At 52.1% G+C, this 25,095-nt stretch overlaps 1 protein-coding gene and 1 long non-coding RNA gene across 5 annotated transcripts; one reads left to right on the top strand and one right to left on the bottom strand.

Annotated features, from left to right (window-relative positions):
• Positions 1 to 456: 456 nt before the first annotated feature.
• On the bottom strand, positions 457 to 17,235 carry KMT5A (lysine methyltransferase 5A). 4 transcript variants are annotated; one of them, XM_024120869.3, is made up of 8 exons: positions 17,174 to 17,235; positions 12,167 to 12,288; positions 10,905 to 11,061; positions 7,602 to 7,821; positions 7,125 to 7,212; positions 4,180 to 4,239; positions 2,377 to 2,567; positions 457 to 1,645 (listed from the first exon to the last, which is right to left on the bottom strand). In XM_024120869.3, exons 1-8 carry the CDS (start codon positions 17,181 to 17,183, stop codon positions 1,435 to 1,437), a joined length of 1,059 nt encoding a protein of 352 aa, XP_023976637.1. In that variant the 5' UTR covers positions 17,184 to 17,235; the 3' UTR covers positions 457 to 1,434. The 4 variants fall into 4 exon arrangements, with proteins under 4 accessions (XP_023976637.1, XP_028335982.1, XP_023976635.2 ...); XM_028480181.2 differs by lacking the exon at positions 17,174 to 17,235 and adding an exon at positions 12,557 to 12,662; XM_024120867.3 differs by lacking the exons at positions 12,167 to 12,288; positions 17,174 to 17,235 and adding an exon at positions 12,557 to 12,615.
• On the top strand, positions 13,273 to 21,531 carry LOC114484367 (uncharacterized). Its single transcript, XR_003677180.2, has 4 exons — positions 13,273 to 13,422; positions 13,517 to 13,633; positions 16,362 to 20,210; positions 21,429 to 21,531. It is a non-coding gene; the product is annotated as an uncharacterized lncRNA (long non-coding RNA).
• Positions 21,532 to 25,095: the final 3,564 nt, after the last annotated feature.

The raw sequence follows: 25,095 nt of genomic DNA, 5'->3' as shown, positions 1-25,095 counted from the left end.
CACCGTCTTGAGACCGGGGCAGGGGGCACTGAAGTCGAGGACAGGCTCTCAGACCTGTCTCCATTCACATTCACCTGGGAGCAGGGGGCCAGGAGACCCCACGTCACGGTTCCAGAGCCCCAGGCCCCTGAACTACAGGTTAACAGAAAGTGGGAATCGGTTCCCCTTTGGGAGGAAGCTACCTGCTCCTCCTGCTGTCACAGTCGAGGTGAAAACTTTACCCTTAGCCGTGATCCCTGGGCCACTGGGCCCGCCCACTCCCCTGCACTCCAGCAGCTGGGGTGGGGACCCTGCATTTCGGGGCTTGTAGGCTCACCCTTTGGTTCATGGCTGCATCTTCACAGGAAGGACGCCAGGGGGTCTGACAAACAAAAGCCTTGACAGCAGGTCTGGAACTTTCAACCCAGCAGAATCAGGTTGGGGCGGGGGTGGGGAGGTGGGGAATTGGGTAAGTAATTTCTGGTCGCACTACAAAACTTTATTTTTGATTAGAATAGTGTACCATCTCAAATCTCTTCTACAGAAACAAAACCAAGGGGGAGAAAAAAAGCCAAACTAAAAATAAACCCCAAACAAAAACGCAGCCACGTCACTCACTTCAAGACCTATATACATGTAAGTTGTCTTCTGTGGTTTGTTTTTTTTCTTTTTTGTTTTTTATTATTTTTTTTTAAAATAAGCTCAGTGTTCACATTTCTATAAAGAAATTAACCCAGTTTCGGGAACCCCTGCCCGGCAGGGCTAGGTAAGCAGTGCTTGTCCCTGCCCACATCTGCTTTGATTCCCCGCCCTGACACTTCGAGGTGCCCAGAAAAGCGGCAGCCCGTGGAAGAGTAAATCTAGGCCCGGCCCGTGAGCCACCGGGTCAGTAAGCTTTCGAGAAAGCAGAGGGGAAGACTATCTTACTGTGAAACCTTTTTAAAAAATATACACTTCCGTGTGCGCCTGTCGAGATGTCAGGAAAACAAGAGCTTGGGAACATCCCGTCCAGGCCGTGGGGAGGCAGCTCTTCCTCGCGCCCGCCTGGCACTGGGACGTCGGGGGCGAGGAGGGGAGAGAGTCCTGGCTCCTCGGGTGGACGCAGGCGCATCGCCCAGCTTCCTAGCTCGTGTTCGACTCTTTCCTCTAAAACCTGTGCTGAGTCTTTGACTGCATGCACGGGAAGCACAAACGTTCGACTTGTATGCAAAAAAGGTACAAAAACAACCAGAATATAAAAGTTTTGGTAATATAAGGCCATCTGTTCAAGTCCACCTTGGAAACCTGTAACAGATATTTAAATACTACAGTGAAAAGGCATCTTAATATACTTTTTTAAAAACATCTGAAGTAATCTGCTAAGATTAAATGTGTAAAAAAAAAAAAAAAAGTCAATTCCCTTTGAGGGCACTTTGTCCATTGAAGAAGGGAGGGGGGAGGGGCGGGGCCGTGGGGTTAATGCTTCAGCCAGGGGTAGGCTTCGATGGAAGCCCGGCTGCGGTCCCCATAGTCATACAGGAGCTCCTCCCCAGCCTCGATGTCGCGAGAGGCAATGAGGATGAGGTGAGGCACGCCGTCGATGTCGTGCAGTTTGGTTTGGCAGTTCCCACATTTACTGTGATTGATCAGTCTTCCCAGGCGATTTGTCTCTCTGGTTGCATCCACGCTGGTGGGGAGGGAGGGCGACAGAGGATTAAACTGATAAAGAGGGTTTTGAACCCAGTCAGAGTCATGCCTGCTCTCAGCTCTGGTGGGATGGTTATTTAGGGCCACGTTTTTGGGAAAGCGGAGTAACTCAAAAAAAATATCTTTAAGAGCCCAGAGAGGCGCTCGGTGTGGGGTATCCGAGGCAGGGGGCAGGCCTAGACGGGAATGCAAAAGGCTCTTTGTGGAAGTTCTGCATAATAAATAAGTGAATAAAAATCAACTATGTTGACAGTGGGGGGAGGCCGTGTGGGTGTGGAGGCAGGCAGTACATGGGAACGCTCTGTACTTTCCACTCTGTTTCGCTGGGAACCTAAAACTGCTCTAAAGAGTACAGTCTATTAAAAAAAAAAAAAGCAATCAATGACACTGCCACATTAGGGACAGAGAAGTCAGCAATTCCCAGAGCTGTTCTGGCCACAGGTCCCAGAGGAGAGGCCAGGTGAGCCCCTACGCAGGCTTTCATGAGACTGGTCTACGTCTTGTCCCATGAGACGGCATCCAGAACCACTCCGATGCCCAAAATTAAACATGGGAAGTGGGGGAGTCGGGGAGCTGCATCACAGCTTTGAAAAAAAGGTAGCAAGGACTAAACAAGAAGCTGGAGCAGGAGAGTCAGGATGCCCTCGGTGGCCCTCTGGCTGGACCTCTGCCAGGGCGGGGAAGAGCAACTCGAAGCACTAGGGGACTTACCAGTAGGTTTTGCTCAGGTACTGAAAATAGTACATGTAGCAGCCCGTGGAGGGGTCTTGCGCGTACAGAGCCTCCCGCTTCTTGGCGTCAGTGATCTCGATGAGGTCCCCATGGTACTCCACCACAAACTCGCCCCGGGAGAACTGCTTGGTGGCGATCACGCCCCTGCCTTTGCCGTCAATGAGGTCAATCTGTTGGGTGGTGCCAAGAGGGAGGGTTGGTTCGTAGCAGCAACAAACGCCACCGCGCAGGGCCGGCTTCCAGGGGGCGGAGGCTCGCAGCGCGTTCTTTGAACAGCTTTACTGCGGCAGGCCATAAAATTCACTCATTCCACACGTACAGTCTGATGGGTGTTAGTCATCATATACAGTTGTGCAACTATCGCCACAATCCATCACCCCAAAGAGTTCCCTTGTGCCCATCTACAGAGCCTTGTTATGCCAGATCCTGAGACACCTGCTAGGTGGGTGCTGACCCATTTTGCAGGTGAGAAAACGGGATTAGAGAGGCAGAGTCGTGTCCACGGCCACAAAGCTAGGAAGCCGTGTAGCACAGACTCAAACCCACGTCCTGGCCTCTTCGGGGGAGTAGTAGGACCCAGTGTTCTGAATCTCTCCTTTATCCCATAATTAACCCTCCTGGGTTTCTCCTCACTCCATTTTAAATGGAGATGGAGGGTGACTGCTTGAGGAGTCCAGACTTAAATTCAGATCCCCCTAGGGCAGCAGTCCCCATCCTTTTTGGCACCGGGGACCGGATTCGTGAAAGAGAATTTCTCCGTGGACCGGGGTGGGGATGTTCAGGTGGCGACGCGAGCGAAGGGGGACGGCAGATGAAGCTTCGCTCGCCCGCTCGCTGCTCACCTCCTGCCGTGCGGCCCGGCTCCTAACAGGCCGTGGACCGGTATTGGTCATGCGGCCCGGGGGTTGGGGGCCCCTGCCCCAGGGAATTCCCTGGCAGTCCAGTGATTAGGACTCCGCGCTTCCAATGCAGGGGGCACAGGTTCGGTCCCTAGTCGGGGAACTAAGATCCCGCAAGCCGTGCGGTGTGGGCAAAAAAAAAAAAAAATTTCAGATCCCCCTCAATGGTGGGTGGAAACTGAAGCCTTCCAACCCCTGGGTCCTAGCCCAGGGCCATCTGGCCACCGCTACGGAGACTTGCTCCCCTCTCATCCACCCAGTGTGTCTGAAATATACGAAGAGAAAAGCAAATCTCCTGGGCATTGCCATTTCCCAGGAAAACAGTCTAGAAAAATTTGATCAGTTTGTTCTTTTAAGTTTCCCTAAGCATCATGCTAAATGAAAGAAGCCAGATAAAATAGGCTACACATTCTATGATTCCATTTGTATGAAGTGTGCAGAAACCCATAGAGACAGCAAGCAGACTGGTAGCTGTCAGGGGCTGAGGGCAGGGAACGCGAGTGAGTGCAGATGGGTACGGGGTTTCCGTTTGGGAGGATGAAAAAGTTCTGGAACTAGACAGAGATGATGATCGCACAACTGTGACTGTAGGATGTACTTAACTGTACACTTAAAAATGGTTACAATGGTAAATTTTACGTTGCATGTATTTCATCATAATTTTCAAAAAGTTTCCTCAGGATAACATCTCATGTTTCCTTTGCGAGGCATCCCCTGTAACGATACTTTTAGCATTTGGTCCCTCGACAACCTGTAACAGCCCGCCTGGTCACAGTGACCGTCAGAGGATTAAAGCAGCGCAGCTCCTATGTGAGCCTCTGCACCGGGGAAGGTGCGACTTCACAGCCTTAACCTCCACGCCGTGGGCCCTGCGGCCCCTTACCTTCATTCCTTCTTCTTTCCCACTTTCAATCAATTCGTCTATTCTTTTCCTTTCTTCAGACTGGGTGGGGAGGAAAGAAAAAATGAGACGTGCGTCAGCAGTCTCTCTGAGGCCATTCCGGGAGCCCCGGCCGCCCGCAGGTCACTTGCAGTTGGCTTCCAGGGCATCGGTCCTGAAGGATGCCCGGGCCCCCAAGCCCCCATCCTTTCCTCATTGCCCATCTAAGGTGGACCATTCGCCACCTGGGGTTTAAGGAGGCCAAGAAGGAGACAGTGGTGGCCCCAAGGGCAGAATCGGGCTTGTGGCTATGTTCTGTTTGGCCCACGCAGGCCTTTAAAAAATATCGAAATTGCTGACATCTAAAAATCAGGACTCTGACTTCATACGACACCAGCCAGGGCTGATCAGAGGCTGCGCCCTTTAGACGGGGCGCGTGTGCCCACCGCCTGTTCGCTGCGGAATCTTCTGGCCTAGAACAGTGCCTGGCACGTAGTGAGCCCTCAAAGCAACAACGGCCCCCCACCACCCCACATGCACACATACAGCTACCTTGTTAAATGATGAATCAGTTACAAGTGTGTAGAAATAAATGGGAGTGATCGTGGGAGAACTGGGATAGGCGACGGGGGACTTTCCTGCCATGACAGCACAAGGCAGAGGAGACAAGCTGAGGAGAGCTGGGGCTGTGGAGAGGCCCTGAATGCACGGCCCTGAGCTTCACTCCGGAGGCTCGGGGGTTTGGGGCATGTGAGCAAACCAGCTCTGATCGTCCTAAAGAGGATTCTGGCAGCAGCCCACGGGGGACCCAGGGCCTGAGCGGGCAGGAAGGGAGCAAGGTGTGAACCAGGGTGAAGGCGGTGAACAGGAAGGAGGGACGGACCCGAGACGTTCCCAGCCGGAGTCAGTAGGCTGCTCTGCACATCAGGCCCGGCGCTGGGCTGGGCTGGGCGGCGGCTGATGCAGCCAGGGCACCGCCAGCTCTGCAGTCCCTGCCCCAGTGCTGGCCGTCACCCCACCCACAGTCGGACCAACCAGAGAAGGGGCCCCCCCAGCGAGGCGGGGCGGGGGGGGGTTCAGGGCATCTCCCCAAGGCCCAGTTTCCACCCTCTGGCCCTGCCTGGCCTTGGACCGTAGACCTGAACCCGGACCTGCCTGCTCTGTCTCCAGCCACAGTGAGGTGACTGCGGAGCTCTTTGTCTGTCTCACCCCTGCTGCCCACACCTGCCCCGGGCCTCGGTTTCGGCCGGCCCCGGAGGGCAGGCAGGTCAGGCCTGACCTCACCCCTGAGAGAGGCCCAGCTGCCCCGCCCTCGGGCTTCACCTCTGCGGTCAAGAGACGCCGCCGCCCTGGCAGCCGCAGCCCCAACAGCCCAGCCAACACCTGCCTCGCCGTCCTGGCCGGCGACCACCTGGCCGCGGTGTGCGCTCGGCAGAGCCAACACAAACGGCGGTGGGCACAGCGTGTCTCTCCCTCGCCACTGGCTCTGCGTCCAGGGACAGAGTGAGCTTTACTGTGCCGCCTGCTGCCTGCCGCCCGCCTGCTGCAGGGTCCGGCAGACCCGCGGCGCACCCCGCTGCAGCCTCCACTGCCCCGACAGAGAGCCCCAGTTGTTGTTGTTTTTAATTGAAAAGGCCAACTCAGCTGCCCCCCCTCCCCGCAGCCCACAGTGGCGCCTTGTGGAGCCCCAGGCTCCCTGTGCGGGCGCGGCGGCTCTGAGCGGGGCTGGGCGGTGTCCCGGGTTCTGGGGGCTGGCACCGCCTCGCCCTCTGCAGTGCTGTCTCTACGATGACCTCACACCGCCTCCCGCTGCAGGCAAACAGCTTGTAACAGCTTGTTCTTGGCTGAAAGACACTGCCTTTCTAAGGAAATAAAGCCAAAGCTTCTCTCTAGGGGGAAAGATGGACCCCCCCCCCCCCCGCTTTTTAAAGGAAGTCCTGCCAGTTCAGAGGTGGGGGGCGGCGAGAGGCTAGATCACCATCTGTACAGCCACAGCTCTCACATCAAAAGGCTGAAGAAGGGGTCTGTGCCAGTTGAAAGGCCAGGGCCCCCCACCTCCCTTGTGGGGGGCAATCCTGAGCGCTACTCCCAAGCCTGCAGGTGACTCTGCCGTCCCCGGGGTGCGAGGGTGGACAGAAGCAGCCGGGGGCTGCAGGGCCCGGCCACACCCTGGGTTTCCCTAACAGAAAGGCAATAACCACACCTCACTGCATCAAATATGGATCGACTGTGCACAGCTCAGCACTCTGCAAACACACGGCAGGCGGGGGCCTCACAGCCAGTCAGCCTTCCTGCCTGGTTTTCGCACGTCCCGAGGGACACTGGCTGGGTGGGAAAGAGCAGAGAGGGGCCCCGGGAAGGGACAACGCGGGGGAAGCAACAGTGACGATAGTTAGCAGGTGCTCAGTGCATACCAGGCACGGTTCTAAGTGTTCCTTGTGCATTAACTTAAGAACGTAGCCCTCCCAACAACCGCACACGGTACTACTCTATTATCCCATTTTACAGACAGGACAGAGAGGCACAGAGCGGTTAGGCAACTGGCCTGACCTCATACAACCAGGAAGTGGTTCCCGAGCCACTGCTCTTCACCACCTCGAGACATGAAGCTTCTGGACAGCAGAAAAACAAGTCTCCCAAGAGCACGCAGCCTTCACGGCCCTAGGCTCCAAAGGCCCTGCCAGCGCCACTTTCATGGTAAGTCCTGACTTTACAGGCCACATGCTACAGGCGACAAGGCTCCTTCACAGAGGAATCGTAACTAAGCTTCATGGTGACCCAGAGCGTTATGACGACCCCCACTAGACCAAGGAGAATATCGAGGCCATGGAGGCCAAGAGACTTGTCCCAAGATGATACGAAGCAAGCTCAGGCTGTGCACGGCAAGCACTGCCCACTGGGATGCCCTGCCCCTTCCGAGAGCTGGAATCGAAACCACGTGACTCTACCTGCAGCTCAGCTTTGCTCTTCCTGGAGCTCCTTCGAACAGGGTAGAAATCTGTGAGTTTACGATTCTGCTGCGTTTTTCCTTGAGCTCTGGAGTGAGAAAGGAAGAGGAGAAAACAAGTATTAGCACCAAGACCACATTCACATCCAGGAGGCACACAACCCCTTAGAAGCAGGCTCCTTGGAAACCATGTCACTTCAACACCTCTGTCCACTGTGGCCCAGGGTCACTTAGGCTCACCTGCCCACGGGGGCCGCAGAGAGAGTGTCAAAGACAGGCTGCCTACTCTCGGCGGGGAGCGGGCTCCTGAGCTCTGGACCCGTGACAGACCAAGATGCTGACAAACAGTGGTGTCCCCAGTGGCGACTCAGGAATCTGAGCCTTGACGGCTCAAGGGGCTGAGAGGGTGGGCGGCCTCACCCCGGCCGGCACTGGGCAGGCTGCCCTGTGTTAGGGGTGGCCTCCAGGGGGCACTTACTTTTTCCTGGGAGCCTGTTTGGCCCTGACGGGCTTTTTCAGGGCTTGCTTGGCAGCAGCTGCATTGGGAGAATCACAAGACGAGGTCGGGGTTTTGGGAGGTTCTGTTGCTTCAGATTTTTGGTTTGGAAAAGGGGCCAGGGGACCTCTCCTGGCGTCTTTGATCTTCTGTTCCTCGGCCTTCGTGGAGCTTCGTATTGCATTCCCAGAGTTTCTTTTCTCTGTGGGCAGAGGGTGGGGAGAGACAGGCTGACTCTGGACCCACCGGCTCCCACTTTCCAGCCCTCAGCCACATGCTAAGACAGGCCTGGAGAGAAGAGAGGGATGGGGCGTGCTGGGCAGCCGTGCCCTTGGGCTGTTAAGCCGGGTGTCCACTAACCAGTATACTGGGCAAAGCATCTGGCTTTACTTTTTGACCCAGACACTGGGTGCAGCTTTTGGTCTTCTGCATTTTTTTTTTTTTCTTTTTCTAGCTTTGTTGAGGTATAACTGATAAATACAATTATAAGATATTTGAAGTGTTATACCACGATGAGTCAACATATACATTGTGAGTGGATCCCTCTCATCTAATTAATCAACACATCGGGCCTTCTGCATCTTGAGGGAAAGAGCCCTTGAAGCAGAAGCACCACGGCCGGCAACACTGGCGTGAGGGCTCAACCAATGGCTTATTCAGGAAACGGGCTGCAGACCCCAGGGAAAAAAGCTAAATTCCCAAAGGGTGGGCCAGTGTTGGTGGACAGGAGTAAGGCAATAAAGGAGAACCTCTCCCCAGCAAAGACCTCTTCCTCAAGAGCTAGCTGCCTGGCGTGATTCATTTCAGACTCGTTTTCTTTCTTTTTTTTTTTTTTTAATTCCCTGTTCTGACAGGGTCGAGGCCCAGTGTTCACAGTGGTTCCCAGCACGGTGCCCCGACACCAGTCAGCGTGTTGTGAGGGATGTCGCCAATAACTTGTTACTAAAAATAGCTGTGGAGCACCAGTGTTGGACTATTTTTTTTCAAAAAAGGTTTTACTTTTAACGAATAATTAAATAATATATTGCTGGTGGGAATGTAAGATGGTGCAGTCACCTTGGAAAAGAATTTGGCAGTTCTCCAAAATGTTAAACATAGAGTTACCATACGACCCAGCAATTCTAGTTCTAGGAACCTATCAAGAGAATTAAAAGCAGATGTCTGCACAAAACCTGTATATGAACGTCTGCAGCAGCTTTTACTGATAACAGTCAAAGAACGGAAACAACCTGAACGTCCATCAAAGGGCGAACGGGTAAGTGAGATGTGGTGCATCGCAGGATGGAATGTTATTCAGCCACAGAAAAAGGAACGAAGTACCGACACAGGCTACAACACGGATGAACCCTGAAAACGTTGTAATGAGTAAAAGAGGCCAGACACAAAAGGCCACATGTTAGATGATTCCATTTACATGAAATGTCCGGAACAGGCAAGTCCACAGAGATGGGAAATAGAGTAGTGGCTGCCTGGGGCTGGGGGAAGGGAAGAATGGTGGGTGACTGTGAATAGGTACAGGCTTTCTCTTTGGGGTGATGAAAACGTACTGCAGTTTAACAGAGGTGATAGTTGCACGTATCTGTGACGACGCTAAAAACCACTAAATTGTACCCTTTAAAATGGTGAACTTCAGGCTATCAGAATTATATCTCAATAAACGAGAGAAAAATAAATACACCAGCACCCATCCAGACCACCCTCGCTCCTTGCGCGCCCTCTTGGGTGGAGTTGAGGCGTCAGGCGTGACCCTAGGAGTGGGTGGTGCTCGCGAGCGTCAGCTGTCATGCTGAGTCTGCGTCAAGGCAGGAGAAAGGTCTAGAATCGTGGACAACAACCTGGACCTTGGGGTCTCCTCCGATGCCCCTCCAGCCCCCAATCCTGTCGCCATGTAGTAACACTACGGGTCAAATCAGCTAGCTTGTGCCCCGTGTCCCCATTTAGGACAATCTACATCCCGCCCCGTTCCAGAAGGGATGTGAGACTGGCTGAGCGCTGTCTCAAAAGAGCCCCTTCCCCAACCCAGTGCGGTAAGTGCTGTCCTGAGTGCTGCCTACGCTGAAATGCGGGGAGGGGCAGGCCGTGATGATCCCAGTCCAGTGGAGAAGAGGCCGACGTAGGGAGCGCTCACAAAGCCGCCCCCTACTCCTCTTTCTGGCCGCGCCGCACAGCTTTTGAGATCTTAATTCCCCCTAACAGGGATTGAACCCGCGGTCCAGGACAGTGAAAGAGCCGAGTCCTAACTACTGGACCACCAGGGAATTCCCTCACAAAGCCCATTTGCACCTGCTCTTTAACTGATCTTCAGAATGGTCCTGTAGGACTCCTCTCTCTCCCACTGTACAGAGAGAACGGAGGCTCAGAAAAGAGTAGCAAACTGCCCACGTCCCTTCCTTTCATAAATGGCAGAGCTACGAATGGAACCTAAGTCATATGAAGTAACATCACCCTATGTACCAGAGGGAATCAGGCAGAGGGCTGGCTCCTGCCCCTGGGTCTCAGATCTGGCCCAGAGGTTGGGCTACCCCATCCCTTATGGCACTTTCTGTTAATGAATACAAAGCTTCCTTGTGCGGAGCTGCTGATAGAGTTCTGCTTCTCTAAGGCAAGGTTTAATCAGAAGGGAGCACGGTGAATTGGAGAAAGCTCACGTGCACCGGAGCCCCGGCCCCGCCCGCAGCTTTAAAAGGGAATATTTGGGTTAGAGCAAGATTTGTAAGAGGTCTCAGCATGTTTTGCAGGGCCAGACAGAATTTTCAATAACCATTAATTTTCTTGCTCAATATTTTAACCCCAAATCTCATTCCAGGGTATGATGCTCCAGAGACTAGCACTGAACACTTGAGTAGAAAGGAACTTTAGAACTGAGGTCAAGGCCAGCTCATAAAAGGGAAGGAAATCAGTTCCTTAGGTTCACACGACTCAGCGGGAGTGCAAGCGCCTGGTCTGGACAACCGAGACTCATAATTTCTGTGCTTTTAGCACCTGTGAACCTCTCTAACAACGGGCCAGGTGCCATATTTTTGCAACTTGGCAAGATAATCAAGCCTGAAGGACACGCTAACTCTTGTGAAAGCAGGGAGAACCTGTTAGACCAACAGGGCACACGCCCTGGAACAGGCAGCTCTTTCCCCCTTGTCTGTGTTTCCTAGCAGCAAGCCAAAACATGGTTCAAACCTTTTGAACTTTGGCTTGAAAAGGCTGGATAAAAATTTAGCACATTTACGTTACTCTGCAGGATGCGAGCCGGCCAGCTGTGGTCAGAACAGGGCCATTTCAGAGGCTTACCGTCGCGTTTCCTGTAGATTCCGGCTAACGGCTTCCCCTGGCATTTGACTTCGTGATGTGCAACTGAGTTCTCTTCCTGAAGGGGGGAACGCATTCCAGAGCATTTGTTCGGGCTCATGTAGGTATAGATCTTTGACTGCCCGGTAAATACATTCTCCTAAAACGACAAATGCATATTCTGAAAGAGGCTTGAAGAAGAAGATCCCACAAGATTTAGGCAGACAAGGGGGCAATCAGAATACAAAAGACAAAAAATAGACAACATCTCTCAAAAACTGGGCTCCTAGGCGAAGCCAGCCCCAGCAGAGCAGCGGAAGGTTCAGAATCCCCCAGGTCCAAGTCCGTCTCTAATTCCATTCGCTAAGCAGGGACATCTGGCCAGCAGAACCAGCCGTCCACAAAGGTCTATATAAGAAGGAGGCAACCTACCCGTAGCAAGGAGGTCAGAAGGACCAGGGTAAACAAGGCCGGGACTGGAAGGGCTGGCCTACTGCAGGGGCCGACTGCCCTGGCAGGAGCTGCAGGGACTCTGGCACAGAAGTGGGCCTCAGGGAACCTGATCAACCACTTCTCAGTCCTGAGGTCAGCTGGCAGGACTTGCCATTACTGCCTGAGCCTTCTGTGTGCCCAAGCCTGGCTCCTCTCAATTCATGCAGCCCAGCAGCCTCCAAGGACTGCGGGACTGGGCTGCGGTTGGGGTAGTTCTCTCGGGCTAACTGGGGGGTGCAGAGCTAATGGAAAAAACGCCTAGAGCCGGCGCATTTAGGGCGGTTACTCGACTGCGGTGGGCAGACCGGTGGGGCGGACAGGTCACTGCTGGTGTCTCTGGGTGTGCGGCCTCTCCTCTGAGTAAGCAGAGACGGGAGGAGGGCCTTCCCAGAAACCCTGCTGAGCCTTTCTGCCTGGTGAGCCATTCAACACCAAGTCAGCGAGACCCCGTGACCTCCCCGAGGGCCCCGGGCAGGCCCCGCACACTCTGGGAAGGCGGCCACCACCGTGGTGGCTGGGTCTCCGGGCATGGAAATGCCATAAAGACAAACTTTTCCGAGGTCAAACACTGCCAGGGTCATGGCGGAGCGGGTGTGGACGCCACTCCCAGGCAGGCAGCAGAAAAGGAAGCTGCCCGGCCGGGCGCCCCGCCCGCACCCCCGCCCCAGGGCCGCGGGGGCGCCCACGTGCTCTCGGAGCGGGGCTGGCAGGGGCACCCGGCCGCACGGCCCCTCGGGGCGCGCCGAGCGAGTGCGGGGAGGGTGCCTGCTTACCCCGTTGGTGCGGGGCCTCCCCGGGCCCCTCCGCTCCACCATCTCCGGGCCCGGGGCCGTCGCTGCCACCGCCGCCGCCGCCGCCGCCGCCTCCACCGCGCGGGGCTTGGACATCTTCCTGCCTGGAGAGGGGGACCCGGGGGAAGCGGGGGAGGGGGCGCTCAGGGCGCGGCGGGGCGGGGAGCGGGGCCGCCCGGGCCGGGCGCCGCGGCGGCGCCTCCCGCCGCAGCCATGTTCCGAGGGCCCGACGGCGGTGGGCCGCCCAGGCCGCCGGGAGGCCGGGGCCGGCCAGCGGGGCCGGGCCGGGGCCCGAGTCGCCCTCCCGCCGCCCGGCCCGGCCGGGCCCCGCGCGCCGCCCGCCCCCCGCGCGGCCGGGCCCGACACACCCACCTGCAGCCCGGCCAGGCCCATGGCGGCGCGCCCTGCGCCCTCGCCCTCGCCCTCGCCGCCGCCGCCGCCGCCGCCGCGGCCCGGCCACCAGCGCTGCCGCTGCCGCTGCTGCTGCTGCTGCCGCCGCCACCAGCGCCGCCGTGGCGCCCCGGGGAAGGGCCGGCGGCGCCCCACGGCGCCCCCTTCCCCCATGGCCTGCGAGGCAGAGCCCGGCACCCGCGCGCCGCGGCAGCCCCGGCCGGCCCGGGACCGAGGACGCAGGGAGGGAGGCGCTGGCGGCGCGTTCTCCGCGGCCCGCCCGCTCGCCGCTGCCGCCACCCACCGTCCGCTCCCGGCCGGGGAGGGGGTTGGCAGGGGCGGCGCTGCGAGGCTCCTCCGGAGCGAGGGAGGGAGAAGGGGAGGGAACGAAGGAGGGCGGGCCCCGCGGCCGCGAGGAGTCCCGACTCGGGCGCGCCCCCTCTCGCGCGTCCTCAGCCACTTGGGGAGGAAGGGGTGGGAAACATGATAATGACAGCCCGGGCTCTCGGCCGGCCAGGCTCCTACTCTCGCTGGCTCAGCGGCTATTTCGGGAGACCCGTCCGTGCCAGGCGCAGTCGGCAGCGGTGAACGCGACAGGCGAGAGCCCTCCTGTGTGCCCGAGCCTGTGCTCACGGTGTGTTTTCCTGGGCATTTAACCTTCCCGGCAAGCCCCTGGGGGCCAGGTCCTGTGGCTAACCCGTTTATGATGAGGATACTGAGGTTCCAAGGAGGTGCAGAGGCTTGTCCAAAGCCACAGAACTAGAAAGCGATCAGGTCAGGTGTCAAACCCAGGCGGTCTGCACCTGACCGGTCCGGACCCTGGGGAAATAGAGCCAGGAATTATAATGGTATGTTTGCTGGGTGCTTCTCTTGCATATCTTATGCCATGCAGACCTCACAACAGCCCTTTGAAGGTAGACACCATTATTTTCTCTTCCACAGACAGGGAAAACAACCTCGGAGAAGTGAGGAGCTTGGCCAAGTTCTCAGAACTAGAAATAGATTACCAGGCCAACAGACCAGAGCCTACACTCCCGGCCACTAACTTCCACGTTACAGGTGAGGAAATAAACATGGAGGAGCAAATGGTGTTGCAGAGGGTTTAGCAAGTCACCCAAGTCTCCTGTCCCCACACGAGGAAATGTCCTGGGAGGCAGGGGTTCCAGTATACCTTACTGCCCTGAACCACTGTGCTGTAGCCATTAGGGTTTGAGGGCCCATGGCCAAAAGAGTCCCTGTATTTGTGCAAAGTCATAATGCAAACAAGACACCTCGGGGCATCTAGCCTTGGGTTATGTATGGCTTGGGAGGCAAAGATTGGGTATCTCTCCCTGCATCTGCCCCAGAGGTGCTTTGTGACCAAGGCCAATTCCCTTCCCCAGACTAGGCCTCAGCATCCTCGTGGATAAAAACTAAGAACTATGAATTCCATAACGTACCCAGGGCACCTTTCACATCCACAGATAAACAAATGGCTGTCACTTTAAGTAGCTGCCTCCCCTTAGAAGGGATAAGACAGTGGATTAAATGGCAAGACACTGCTCAGGACAACACCTCCCAAATCAGCTCGTGCTTTAGAATCCTTCAGAGCAGGGCTGGGGAACCCCTGCCATACCCATCCAACCACTGACTCCAGTGGGGTAGGGTAGTCTGCCCACTTGAATACCCAAGAGACTATGCAGAGAGTTAGGATTCTAAAGTGACACTCTGACACCCAGGTTGAGCCATCTGAAACAGTGTCTGTTACCTCTGCAGGGCAGACAAGGTTTGTAGTTTGTTGCCAAACTATCAAGGGAATCACGGTCTGGAGGCAGGAAGCCGCTGCTCAGATCAGCTTGTCCATTTCTCATACTATTTTAACTCCCTCACCCCCACTACACACACATAGTCAGGGCTATAGTTTTCTCCATAGCCCACAAAATGCAGGGGATACATTAAAATACAAGTCTAGCACCCATTTCTCTCAACTCTGCAGCTCTAGTAGCTAGAAAATTTCGTTCAAATCCTTCAGTAAAGTTTCAAAACACTTTGTTTTGTCTGTGCATGAGGTGTTCATATGTGCATAACAAATGCATATACCAAGTCACAGAAATAAAAACTCTTAATGTTGCCCAGGGTCTCATAGAAATAGAATCCAATAGCAATGATACTAATAGCTCGCACTTACTGAATGTTTACTGTGTCAGGCCGTACAATAATACATTATTTAATTTAAGCTTCCCAACCATTTATGAGAAGGTACTATTCTATTTCACAGATGTAGAAATCGAGGCTTGGGGAAAATAAATCACTTGCCTAAGGGTCACATGACTGAGATACTGATGGATATGAGGATACTTCAGCATAAAAAAATGTATATTGCTTTCCTCAAACTCAGACACTAAAATACCAATTCATTCATTCAACAAGCATTTATTGACTGCCTACTGTGTTCCAGGCCCTGTGCTAAAGACGCAACAGTGAACACAGACAGAGATGGAGCACATTGAGGCCAGAGGGGTGGGTAGGCCGCTTACAGGCCAGGGTGAGGACTGTGGATTTGATCCTAAGAACAAAAGGGGAGGTTAGGGGTGGAAGGAGTGGTGAGAGTCACATGATAAGTATCTGTGTTCTCGGGGACCACTCTAGCTGCTGAGGCACGATAAATTGGAGATGGTCACAGTGGAAAGAGGGAGACCAAGCATGAGGCCTTCTGACAGTGGCAGTAGAAATGGGGAAAAGGAGATGGACGGATCCTGCCCGAAGTAATATCCTTGAGGCTGTAAATATTTACATGACTGTAAAACTTCAAAACCAGAGAGGAGTTACCCGGTATCTGAACATTTTGTTCATGTGACTCCACAGGGCTCTTAAAGTGAACTACAAGTTAGGAACAAAGACCTCTTTTCTAGAAGGAAAAGACTGACCCTTCATGGGGGGGGGGGGGGGGGGGGGTATGTGAGTCACTGAGAATCACTAACCAGTACATTACAAAGGTGATTTGTAACCTGTTACGGTAGAAGCTGGGAACACTCGTCTTCACTTTACACTCGTCTTCACTTTGGCTAAATAAGGGAGGCAGAGTGGAACAAACAAAGACACAGAATGGCCAGAGTCTGGACAGCGACTTTGGACTTCAGCTTCCACCTCTGAAAAATGGAAGTAACAGTTTGTAAAGATTAACTGACATAATAAAGCACCTGGCCCTCAATGGTAATTATTACTTGCCCATATTAAGTATTTAAGTATTTCAATGGCAGAGTGGTTCACTTTGTTTCCCCCCACAGATTAATTAAAGCAAGCTATTTTTTTTCTTTTTTTTTTTTAAATGCACTACTGCTAAAACAGGTAGTTTAAATGATTTTGCTGTGATGGGAAAAATGAATCAGGGAAGCAGAGCTTTATTAAGATATGCCAGTTAAATTAGTCAGATAGTATTAAATACACTTTTAGATGCTTAACCCTTTTCTGAAGAAAAATATTTAAGGCATCTTACTTTTCTGTGTGGACTGGGTTACGAAGCTCTTTAACATGAAGTTCACTATGCCTCATTTCTTAATCATAATCTAGGTAAATCTTGTCCCAAAAGACCGTAAAGGGATGCTGGGAGAATAAGTGATGCACCTGGGTGCAGGGGCTGAAAACAAAGAAGCCCAATAAATATTTGCTGAATGAATCCTTATTTTATTCATTATGATCGCCATAGGGAGCATACTGCGTTAACGCAAACTCCTACTAATATGTAATACCCTGAGAATTTTGGGAAAAATGTAAAACCTCAACTTATTTCTTTTAAATAATAATTCAGGTGAACCATCACGCTCAAGTTTTTCCATGAAGCAGACACAGCGGCTGGAAATGACCAGCGGTTGGAGATCACTATGCCGCATAACGTGGGTCTTACTGTCCTGACAGCAAACTAACTGCGAAGAACTTCAGGCAGGGACATCGCCTCCCTCGCGGCTGCACAAACCCACCCAAGCCATCTCCCGTGGGCAGGAGTCCTGATCAGCTGCGGAGCGAAGGGCCGCCTCGGGAGGTGCCAGGGGACCTGTTTCACCCCAAAGTGGGCCAGCGGGGCCCGTCCCCGCCCTGGCGGCGCAGAGCTGACTCAGGGAGTGGGGAGGGAAAGGAAGGCGCCTGCCGCGGGGTCCACTCCGACGCGCTCCCCACCATGCAGGTTACCGATCTGCGCCCTTGCCTCGGGGTCACCTCCTTTCCTAACAAGAGAGAGCCCTTAAGCAGGCGAAGCCTCGCCCTCCCCCCATTTGTATCAATGACAACCATTCCCTGGAGGTGCCCTACGCTTTAGTTTCCGAACAGCTTTGACATATGGCCCCATTGCGTCGGGAGAGGCAGGCCACCGGGTGCCCACACTTTAAAGAGAGGAAACCGAAGCACGGGAGTGGGAGGGGTTTCTGGGGGCTTCGGAAGCGAGGGTGGGGACGAGGTGGGGAAGGTTCCGCAGCCCCTCCCCCCCCGCACCCCCGCTGGTCCCCGCGCTCCACGCGCGCAGCCGGCGGGAGAGCCCCTCCCTGCCGCAGCTCCCGCCACCTCGGTCCCGCCTCCAGCGCGACCCCCTATCCCAGCTGCCCCGGCGCTGACCACCCGGGCCAATACCTCTAGCCATGGCCGCACTCTGTCACCGCATAGGATCTCCCGGGAAACGCAGCTTTCGAAAAAAGTTACAACAACTGTAGCCAACTGCTCCGCCGGACCCCGGCTGCTGCCCTGATTGGCGCCGCCGCCCGCCTTTCCCCAGGCTGCCCGCCGTAATAGGCGAACTCGAGGGGGAAAGCCCGCCCTTCTCCCCACCTCCCCTGCGGGGGCGGGGCGAGCGCCCGGACTTCATACAAACGCTTTCAGGACAGGTCCCAGCGGAGGACGTGGGAGGGGGTTTAAATTTTACCGTCTCCCCAAGTTGATTGGCTGCGCTGGAAGGACATCCGCGCTGCCATTGGGAGGCCCCAAGCTCCGCCCTCTCCGGGTGCTGCAGCTCCGCCCCGGGGAGATTTAGTCAAGCGGCTGGAGGCCCGGCCTCAGATTAGAGCCGCTCGGAACTTCCGGTTTTTCGGGCGTTTGACCGGAACCCGACCTTTGACCCCTCGACCTCGCCTTATGATCTGGGAAGCCTAGGTCCCAGCAGTTTAACATCTGCACCACCTTGACCTTTCCAGCAGTTTAATCCATTCATTCCTAAATTGAAAGATTTATCGAGTCCACTCTTACAGTATTCAGAACCCGCGGGCACAGTTCTTAACCAACCGTTTTACAGATGGGGAAAGAGAGGACCAGCAGGAACAGGTAACTAACTTACTGCCCAGTGTCACCCAGCAATTTAATTGCAGGTCCTGGATCAGTCTTTTGACTGTTAGTCCACTAGAGGGCTACCTTAACCCCACGGAAACAACCGGGCACCGTTCTCCACCCAGGGGAGCTCGGTCGTAAGGTCCCAGAGAAACACAGGTGTCCTGGGTATTCCTTGCTTTGAACACAGGTAAGGTGTCCAGTTACAGCTCTTCCCTGGGGACCCCTCCTGGACATATGAGGAGAGGTCACTCATCCATCCTCTCTCTTCGGTCCCCAAGAAGATTTTGGAATCCCCACCATTGCCCAAGTACCCTACCATTGCACCAGGAAGGTAGGAGAGCAAAATAAGGTGATATATGTGAAAGCACTGGGAAAAGTAGGAAGCAACACTTTTCTCACTCACTGTGTGCCCTTTGGTATATTATTTCAGCTCTCTGTCCCTCGGTTTACCCAGCTGTCAAATGATGGAGTCAGCTGTGATCTCCAAGTTGCCTTCCAGCTTCCATAAATACATAGAGGTTTTTACTTTCTCTAAAATGCATTAATTCAACATTTATTGAGCTGTATAGCTGACACTGTCTGGTCCCCCAAGGATACAGTGGCGAATAAGACAGATCCCTACATTTTTTAGGACAGAAACAAACAAGAAATCACGTTTTAAATATTAAATAGTGATTAATGCTATGGGTAAAATGAAAACAGGGAATTTTACAGAGTGTGAGTGGGGAGATCATTGCTTCTATGGATTGGTGAAGTCAGAGAAATCCTCTTTGAGTTGGTGGCTTTAGGTTATACCCTAAATAAGTGAGTCCTAAGGGAGAAGGTACTTGTAGGTAGAGGGAATAGTGAGCGCAAATGCCCCAGAAGTGGGAATAAGCTTGGTTGTCTGGGGAAAGAAAAAGAAACCCAATGTGATCGGAACTGAGTGTATGATGAGAATGGAGGGTATCAGGCTGGGAAGGTAGGCAGGGGCTATATCACATAGGCCCTTGAAGGCTGTGCTGGTCTCTCAGCTCCAAATTCACTCTTCTCCACCCTGCCGTGCAATATTTGGGCTGCAAACTGTAGTGCACCTTTGTCAGCTAGTGTTAGGTTCTGTCAATAGGCGAGGACACAGGGAGACTGGAAGGCAGGGGGAGGGACTCACTCCTGCCCGTTTGCTTGCTATTTCTGTCAGGGTAAGTAATGACATTTTGCTTCTGACAGGCCATTTGGTTCATTCTCCAGGCTCTTTCCAGAAATAGCCTCAGCGTGCTACCTCAGAAGTACCAGCAGCAGCCCCTCTTCAGAGTTCTGAGCCCCAGCTTTGCAGGGCCCCTCCCGTAAGCTCTTGAAGAGCCAGTGCCGAAGTCATGGTGCCCCTTTCTCAGAGGCATAAGAACCAGCCCTCCGGGAATCCTCTTCTGATTCTTCTTCTCTGCTAACCCCAACGGGTCTCTTTGTTCTCCAGCCCTAGAAATGGGAGCTGCTTCCTGCAGTTATTATTAAATGACTTCAGTGTTCCCTTTCTGCTTGTTCGGTCCTCCACCACCTGTTTAATGAATTTCCTATTTTAAATTCTGTTTTCCTGACCGGACCCTGATGGACACAAAAGCCATTAGTAAGGACTGAGACTTTTATCCCAAATCTGATAAGAAGCCACTACGTGTTTTAAGCCAGGGGTAGATGGATAGATTGGTCCATCTGAACAGCAATTTTCCAAACAGTTATGCAAACAGAAGGATTGCAAATAGCTACAGTTACAGTAATCTGCATTGAGACTCGGGATCTTGGAAAAATGTGACATGCTTCAGGACTGCCTGCTTACCGATCTCCATTTTCCTAAGATGACGTGGGTGAAACCACACCAGTGCTGAGATGACTTTCCTTACTCTAGGGTTATCTTTGCATTAATATTTGCTCCACGCTTTTGCTATTGTTTAATACTTTTTCATTAGCATCAGTTCTTTTTTTTAATGGAAGGGGTTTTAAAAAATTTATTATTTACTTATTTATTTTTATTTTTGGCTGCGTCTGGTCTTAGTTATGGCACTCTGGATCTTCGTTGCGGCACGCGGGCTTCTCTCTAGTTGTGGCGCGTGGGCTCTGTAGTTTGCGGCACACGGGCTCTCTCACTGAGGCGCGCAAGCTCAGAAGTTGTGGCGCGCGGGCTTAGTTGCCCCACAGCATGGGGGATCTTAGTTCCCTGACCAGGGATCGAACCCGTGCCCCCTGCATTTTAAGGCGGATTCTTTACCACTGGACCACCAGGGAAGTCCCAGCATCAGTTCTTAAAAGGTTCTACCGAATGGGACATGTATTCCACAGCTGGTGACCACTGTGATCTACTAATTCCTTCCATTCATCTGTGAGTATAAATAATATACATACCTTTTCCTATTATATGTATGTGTGTGTATATATATAAATATGTACGTATGGATGGATATACACCGATACATAAATATATAAACTTCCCCCATATGTATATATACACGTACATGTTAATATGTGCAATATGCATATATACAATATATGTAATATACTTGGAATGCAAGCGAGAGTAAAACAATACTCTTTCTACCTCACAGGTTTATTGTTAGAATTATTATTATTATTTTGTTTTTTTTGGCTGCGTTGAGTCTTCATTGCTGCGTGCGGGCTTCCTCTAGTTGTGGCGAGCAGGAGCTACTCTTTTTTTTCCTTTTAATTTATTTATTTATTTATTTTTGGCCGTGTTGGGTCTTCGTTTCTGCGCGAGGGCTTTCTCTAGTTGCGGCGAGCGGGGGCCACTCTTCATCGCGGTGCGTGGGCCTCTCACTATTGCGGCCTCTCTTGTTGTGGAGTACAAGCTCCAGACTTGCAGGCTCAGTAGTTGTGGCTCATGGGCCTAGTTGCTCTGCGGCATGTGGGATCTTCCCAGACCAAGGCTCGAACCTGTGTCCCCTGCATTGGCAGGCAGATTCTCAACCACTGCGCCACCAGGGAAGCCCTATGGTTAGAATTAAATGAGAGAGGGGAATTCCCTGGCAGTCCAGTGGTTAGGACTTCGCCTTCCAGTGTGTGTGGGGATGCGGGTTTGATTTCTGGTTGGGGAGCTAGGATCCCACATGCCTCGGAGCCAAAAAAACAAAACATAAAACAGAAGCAATATTGTAACAAATTCAATAAAGACTTTAAAAATGGTTTACATCAAAAAAAAATCTTAAAAACAAAACAAAACCTTTAGGGACTTCCCTAGCCGTCCAGTGGTTAAGTCCGCACTTCCACTGCAGGGGAACATGGGTTCAGTCCCTGGTCAGGGAACTAAACATCCTGCTTGCCACATTGCGTGGCCAAGAATATATAAATAAAATAAAATAAAATAGAGAAGTTTAAAAAACACTTTAAAAATTAGTTTAAATATATACATGAACCTTTCAAAATTGCATTTTAATTAGTATCTGTATTGGTCAATATTTTTTTTCCTTTTAATTTTTAAAAAATTATTTATTTCATTTATATTTTTATTTTTTTAAAAATAAATAAATTTCTTTATTTATTTGGCTTTGTTGGGTCTTCGTTGCTGTGCACGGGCTTTCTCTAGTTGTGGCGAGTGAGGGATACTCTTCGTTGTGGCGCCCGGGCTTCTCCTTGCGGTGGCTTCTCTTGTTGCAGAGCACGGACTCCAGGCACGCAGGCTCAGTAGTTGTGACGCACGGGCTTAGTTGCTCCGCGGCATGTGGGATCTTCCCAGACCAGGGCTCTAACCCGTGTCCCCTGCGATGACAGGCAGATTCTTAACCACTGAGCCACCGGGGACAACCGGTCAAGATTGTTTTGGATTGCAAATGAGAGAAACAAAGCTCAACCTAGTTTAATAAAATAAGGGAGGAGTTCCCTGGCAGTCCAGTTGTTAAGACTCCACACTTCCACTGCAGGGGACACGGGTTCGATCCCTGGTTGGGGAACTGAGATCCCACATGCTGTGCAGCACAGCCAAAAAAAAAAAAAAGGGAGTTTATTGTCTCTCATAACAGAAAAGTTCAGGGTATGAGTAGCTTCAGGCATGACAGGATGATCCAGGGACTCAAAAGATGTCATCAGAAGGTCATCAGGGTTTAGTCTCTCCCTCTTTCTCCCCATCCTGCTCTTTGCCCCACTGATTTCTAGGTTGACTTCACAGACTGGTCTCCAGCTCCACATCATGGCCTCTGCCCCCACTTCCCAATGTTATTTTGGCAAGGGAGTGTCTTTTTCCTATTATTTTCAGTACAAAGTTCTAGAATTGAAACTCACTGGCTGGCACGAAACCAATCAAAGCGGCCTTGACAGTGGATCCAGTATTCCATTGGCCAGACCCGGATTACATGCTCTACCCTGGAGTGATGTATGTGGGAGAATGTTAGCCCTTTCCATACCACATGGACTTTGAGTGGGCATGATAAATTTAAGGTGCTGTTATCTGAAGAAAGAGAGGTGGATTCTAGGGACTTCCCTGGCAGTCCAGTGGTTAAGCCTAGGGCAAGAAATACACAAGATGGGACTTCTCTGGTGGTCCAGTGGTTAAGAATCTGCCTTCCAATGCAGGGGGTGCAGGTTCAATCCCTGGTTGGGGATCCCACTTGTTGTGTGGTGCAGCCAAAAAAAAAAAAAAAAGAGAGAGATGGATTCTGGGCAGTCAAAACAACTGCTGTTACAGAGCACAGAGGATTTTTAGGGCAGTGAAAATACTCTGAATGATACTGTAATGACAGACACATGTAATTATACATGTGTCAAAACTCATACAATGTACACCACCAAGAAGTAAACCATGGACTCTGGGTGATAATGATGTGTCCACGTAGGTTCATCAATTGTAACAAATGTATCATCTGGTGGGGGCGGGCTGTGGATAGTGGGGGAGGCTATGCAAATGTGGGGTCAGGGGGTAGATGGGAAATCTCTGTTCCTTCTCCTCAGTTTGGCTGGGAATCTAAAACTTCCCTAAAAAATAAAGTCTTCAACAACAGCAGTACCGCTACCTGCGATTATGTCTACCACCTTCTAAAATCCAGTACACACTGCAGCCCACATTCTGGTGCTCTCTGCTGCATTAGCTATTGCTTGATCACTCATTCCTTAAAACTCTACTGCCTTGATTCTGCTTTGACCTCTTTGATTGATCTTTCTAAGTCTCATTGCATATTCACTTTTTAGATATAGGACTTCAGGTTTCTGCCCTTGGCCCCCTGCTCTTCTCTCTGCATTCTCTGAGTACAGTTTTATCCTCTCTCATGTTTTAATCCCCATCTGGATCCTCAAGCTGTAGACTCAACTGCTTGCTAGACATCTCCACTTGGATTCCCACAGGCCTCTCAAAATTCCTTATGATAGACTTACTTTGATAGCCTCCAGTGAACAGCATCTCCCACTATTCATACCCTGTGTGACTTTCCTTGAGTCCTATTTGGCCTTGTTAACCAACAGAATATGGTGGAAACATCACTGTGTCATTTGAAAGCCTAAAATTTAAGAAAGGCTAGAAGCTTCTGCTTTCATGTTCTTGGGAGTCCTGAGCCACAGTACAAGAACCATGGAGAGGCTGCTGGAGAGACCACTTTGAGAGAGAGAAATACAGCTGTCCCAGCATCCCAGCTGAGCCCAGCCCACAGCTGCTCCACCAGCTGATTACAGTCACACAAGTGACTGTTAGCAAAACCAGAAGAACTGTCCAGCTGAGCCCAGCCCAACTTGCAGAATCATGAGAATAACACTGCAGTTGTTAAGTGGTTACATTTGGGGGTCATTTTTTACCTAACAATAGGTAAGCAAAGCATTCCTCATATCTAAAGCCGAACTCATTATCTTCCTCTTTAGACCTGTTTGTCTTCCCGAGGTCAGCGTTTCAGCTAATGGCACTTGGCATTCTTCTACTGTTCAACAATTTTGCTCCAGTTCAGGTTCTGTTCTTCTCTCCTCTCGACCTGTCTGGCCTTTGTACCTGCAGCCCAGTTCTTAGATGCAACTGCCGCACTGCTTCCAGAGTGATTCTTCTAGAATGCATATCTAACCATGGCAGTTCTCTGCATAACAGGCTTCTGAGTTCTTTGTAGCTTACAGAATAAAGTCCAAACTCAGTTACAAAAGGCTCTTTGAGAAGAAAATTTAAGATAAGAAATTGTTGGGCATTCCCTGGCAGTCCAGTGGTAAGTATTCCCTGCTTTCACTGCCGAGGGCCTGGGTTCAATCCTGGTCGGGGAACCAGGATCCCACAAGCCGCGCAGTGTGGCAAAAAAAAAAAAAAAAATTGTTAACTAGGTATAAACTGGTGAACTAGGTAACTGAAAGGGTAAAGAGAGAACTTGAAGGCATCACAGACGTCGCAACTGTGGAAAGCAATTCTCACCACTCAGGCTAAGGGGACAAAGGGAAGGGGTTGGTGTAATTTAAACTTATAAATGGGACTTCCCTGGTGGTCCAGTGGTTAAGACTCCACGCTCCCAATGCAGGTGGCTGGGTTTGATCCCTCGTCAGGGAACTAGATCCCGCATGCCGCAACTAAGACCCGAGGCAGCTAAGTAAATATTTAGGAAAAAAATAAACTTAGAAATGTAGAAGAGGGGCCCCATGTTGCTGAAACCGAAACTCCAAGGAGGGGGTTCTGCTCAACTGGTGTTAGTGTCTCTGAGCTTGGAGGGTGACCCTGTGGATGCTCTCACTGGTCCTCGTGTCTGACAGGAGAGTTTGGTGTGATGAGGCCAGCTCTGTAAGTGTGGGAAAAACCACAAACTGGATATAGCTGCTGCGGTATCACTTTGGAGGGAAATGCACGTGCCAGGGTGAAGAGGTGTTGCTGGGATGACATTCCCAGGAAACTTTTTCCTGCTCCAGCCTAGCGGCACTGAAACAGCTGGCAAAGCAGAAACGTAGTTCTGCACTGCATCACAAGGCAGAGCATAGATGCTTGGGTTTGGAGCTGAGAAACATTGTTAACAACTGGTGCACTTGCTTTGTGTTTTTTTGGTGTTTTTTCGTTTTCTGGCCCCATCGTGCAGGATCTCAGTTCCCCGACCAGGGATCCAACCTGTGCCCCCTGCAGTGGAACTGCGGCGTCTTAACCACTGGGCCACCAGGGAAGTCCCTGGTGCACTTGCTTCATTACTGTCCCTTCTCTTTGCTTCGCTCCTGTTTCAGGACATTTGCATGTGCTGTTTCCTCTTTCTCAAGTGCAGTTCTCTCTTCACTTTGCCTAGTTAACACCTACTTTTCTTTTTTTTTTTTTTTTTTTT

Source organism: Physeter macrocephalus, chromosome 19 (genome assembly GCF_002837175.3).
Source record: "Physeter macrocephalus isolate SW-GA chromosome 19, ASM283717v5, whole genome shotgun sequence".
NCBI classification, from domain to species: Eukaryota; Metazoa; Chordata; class Mammalia; order Artiodactyla; family Physeteridae; genus Physeter; species Physeter macrocephalus.
This window is presented reverse-complemented; position numbering and strand designations above follow the sequence as displayed.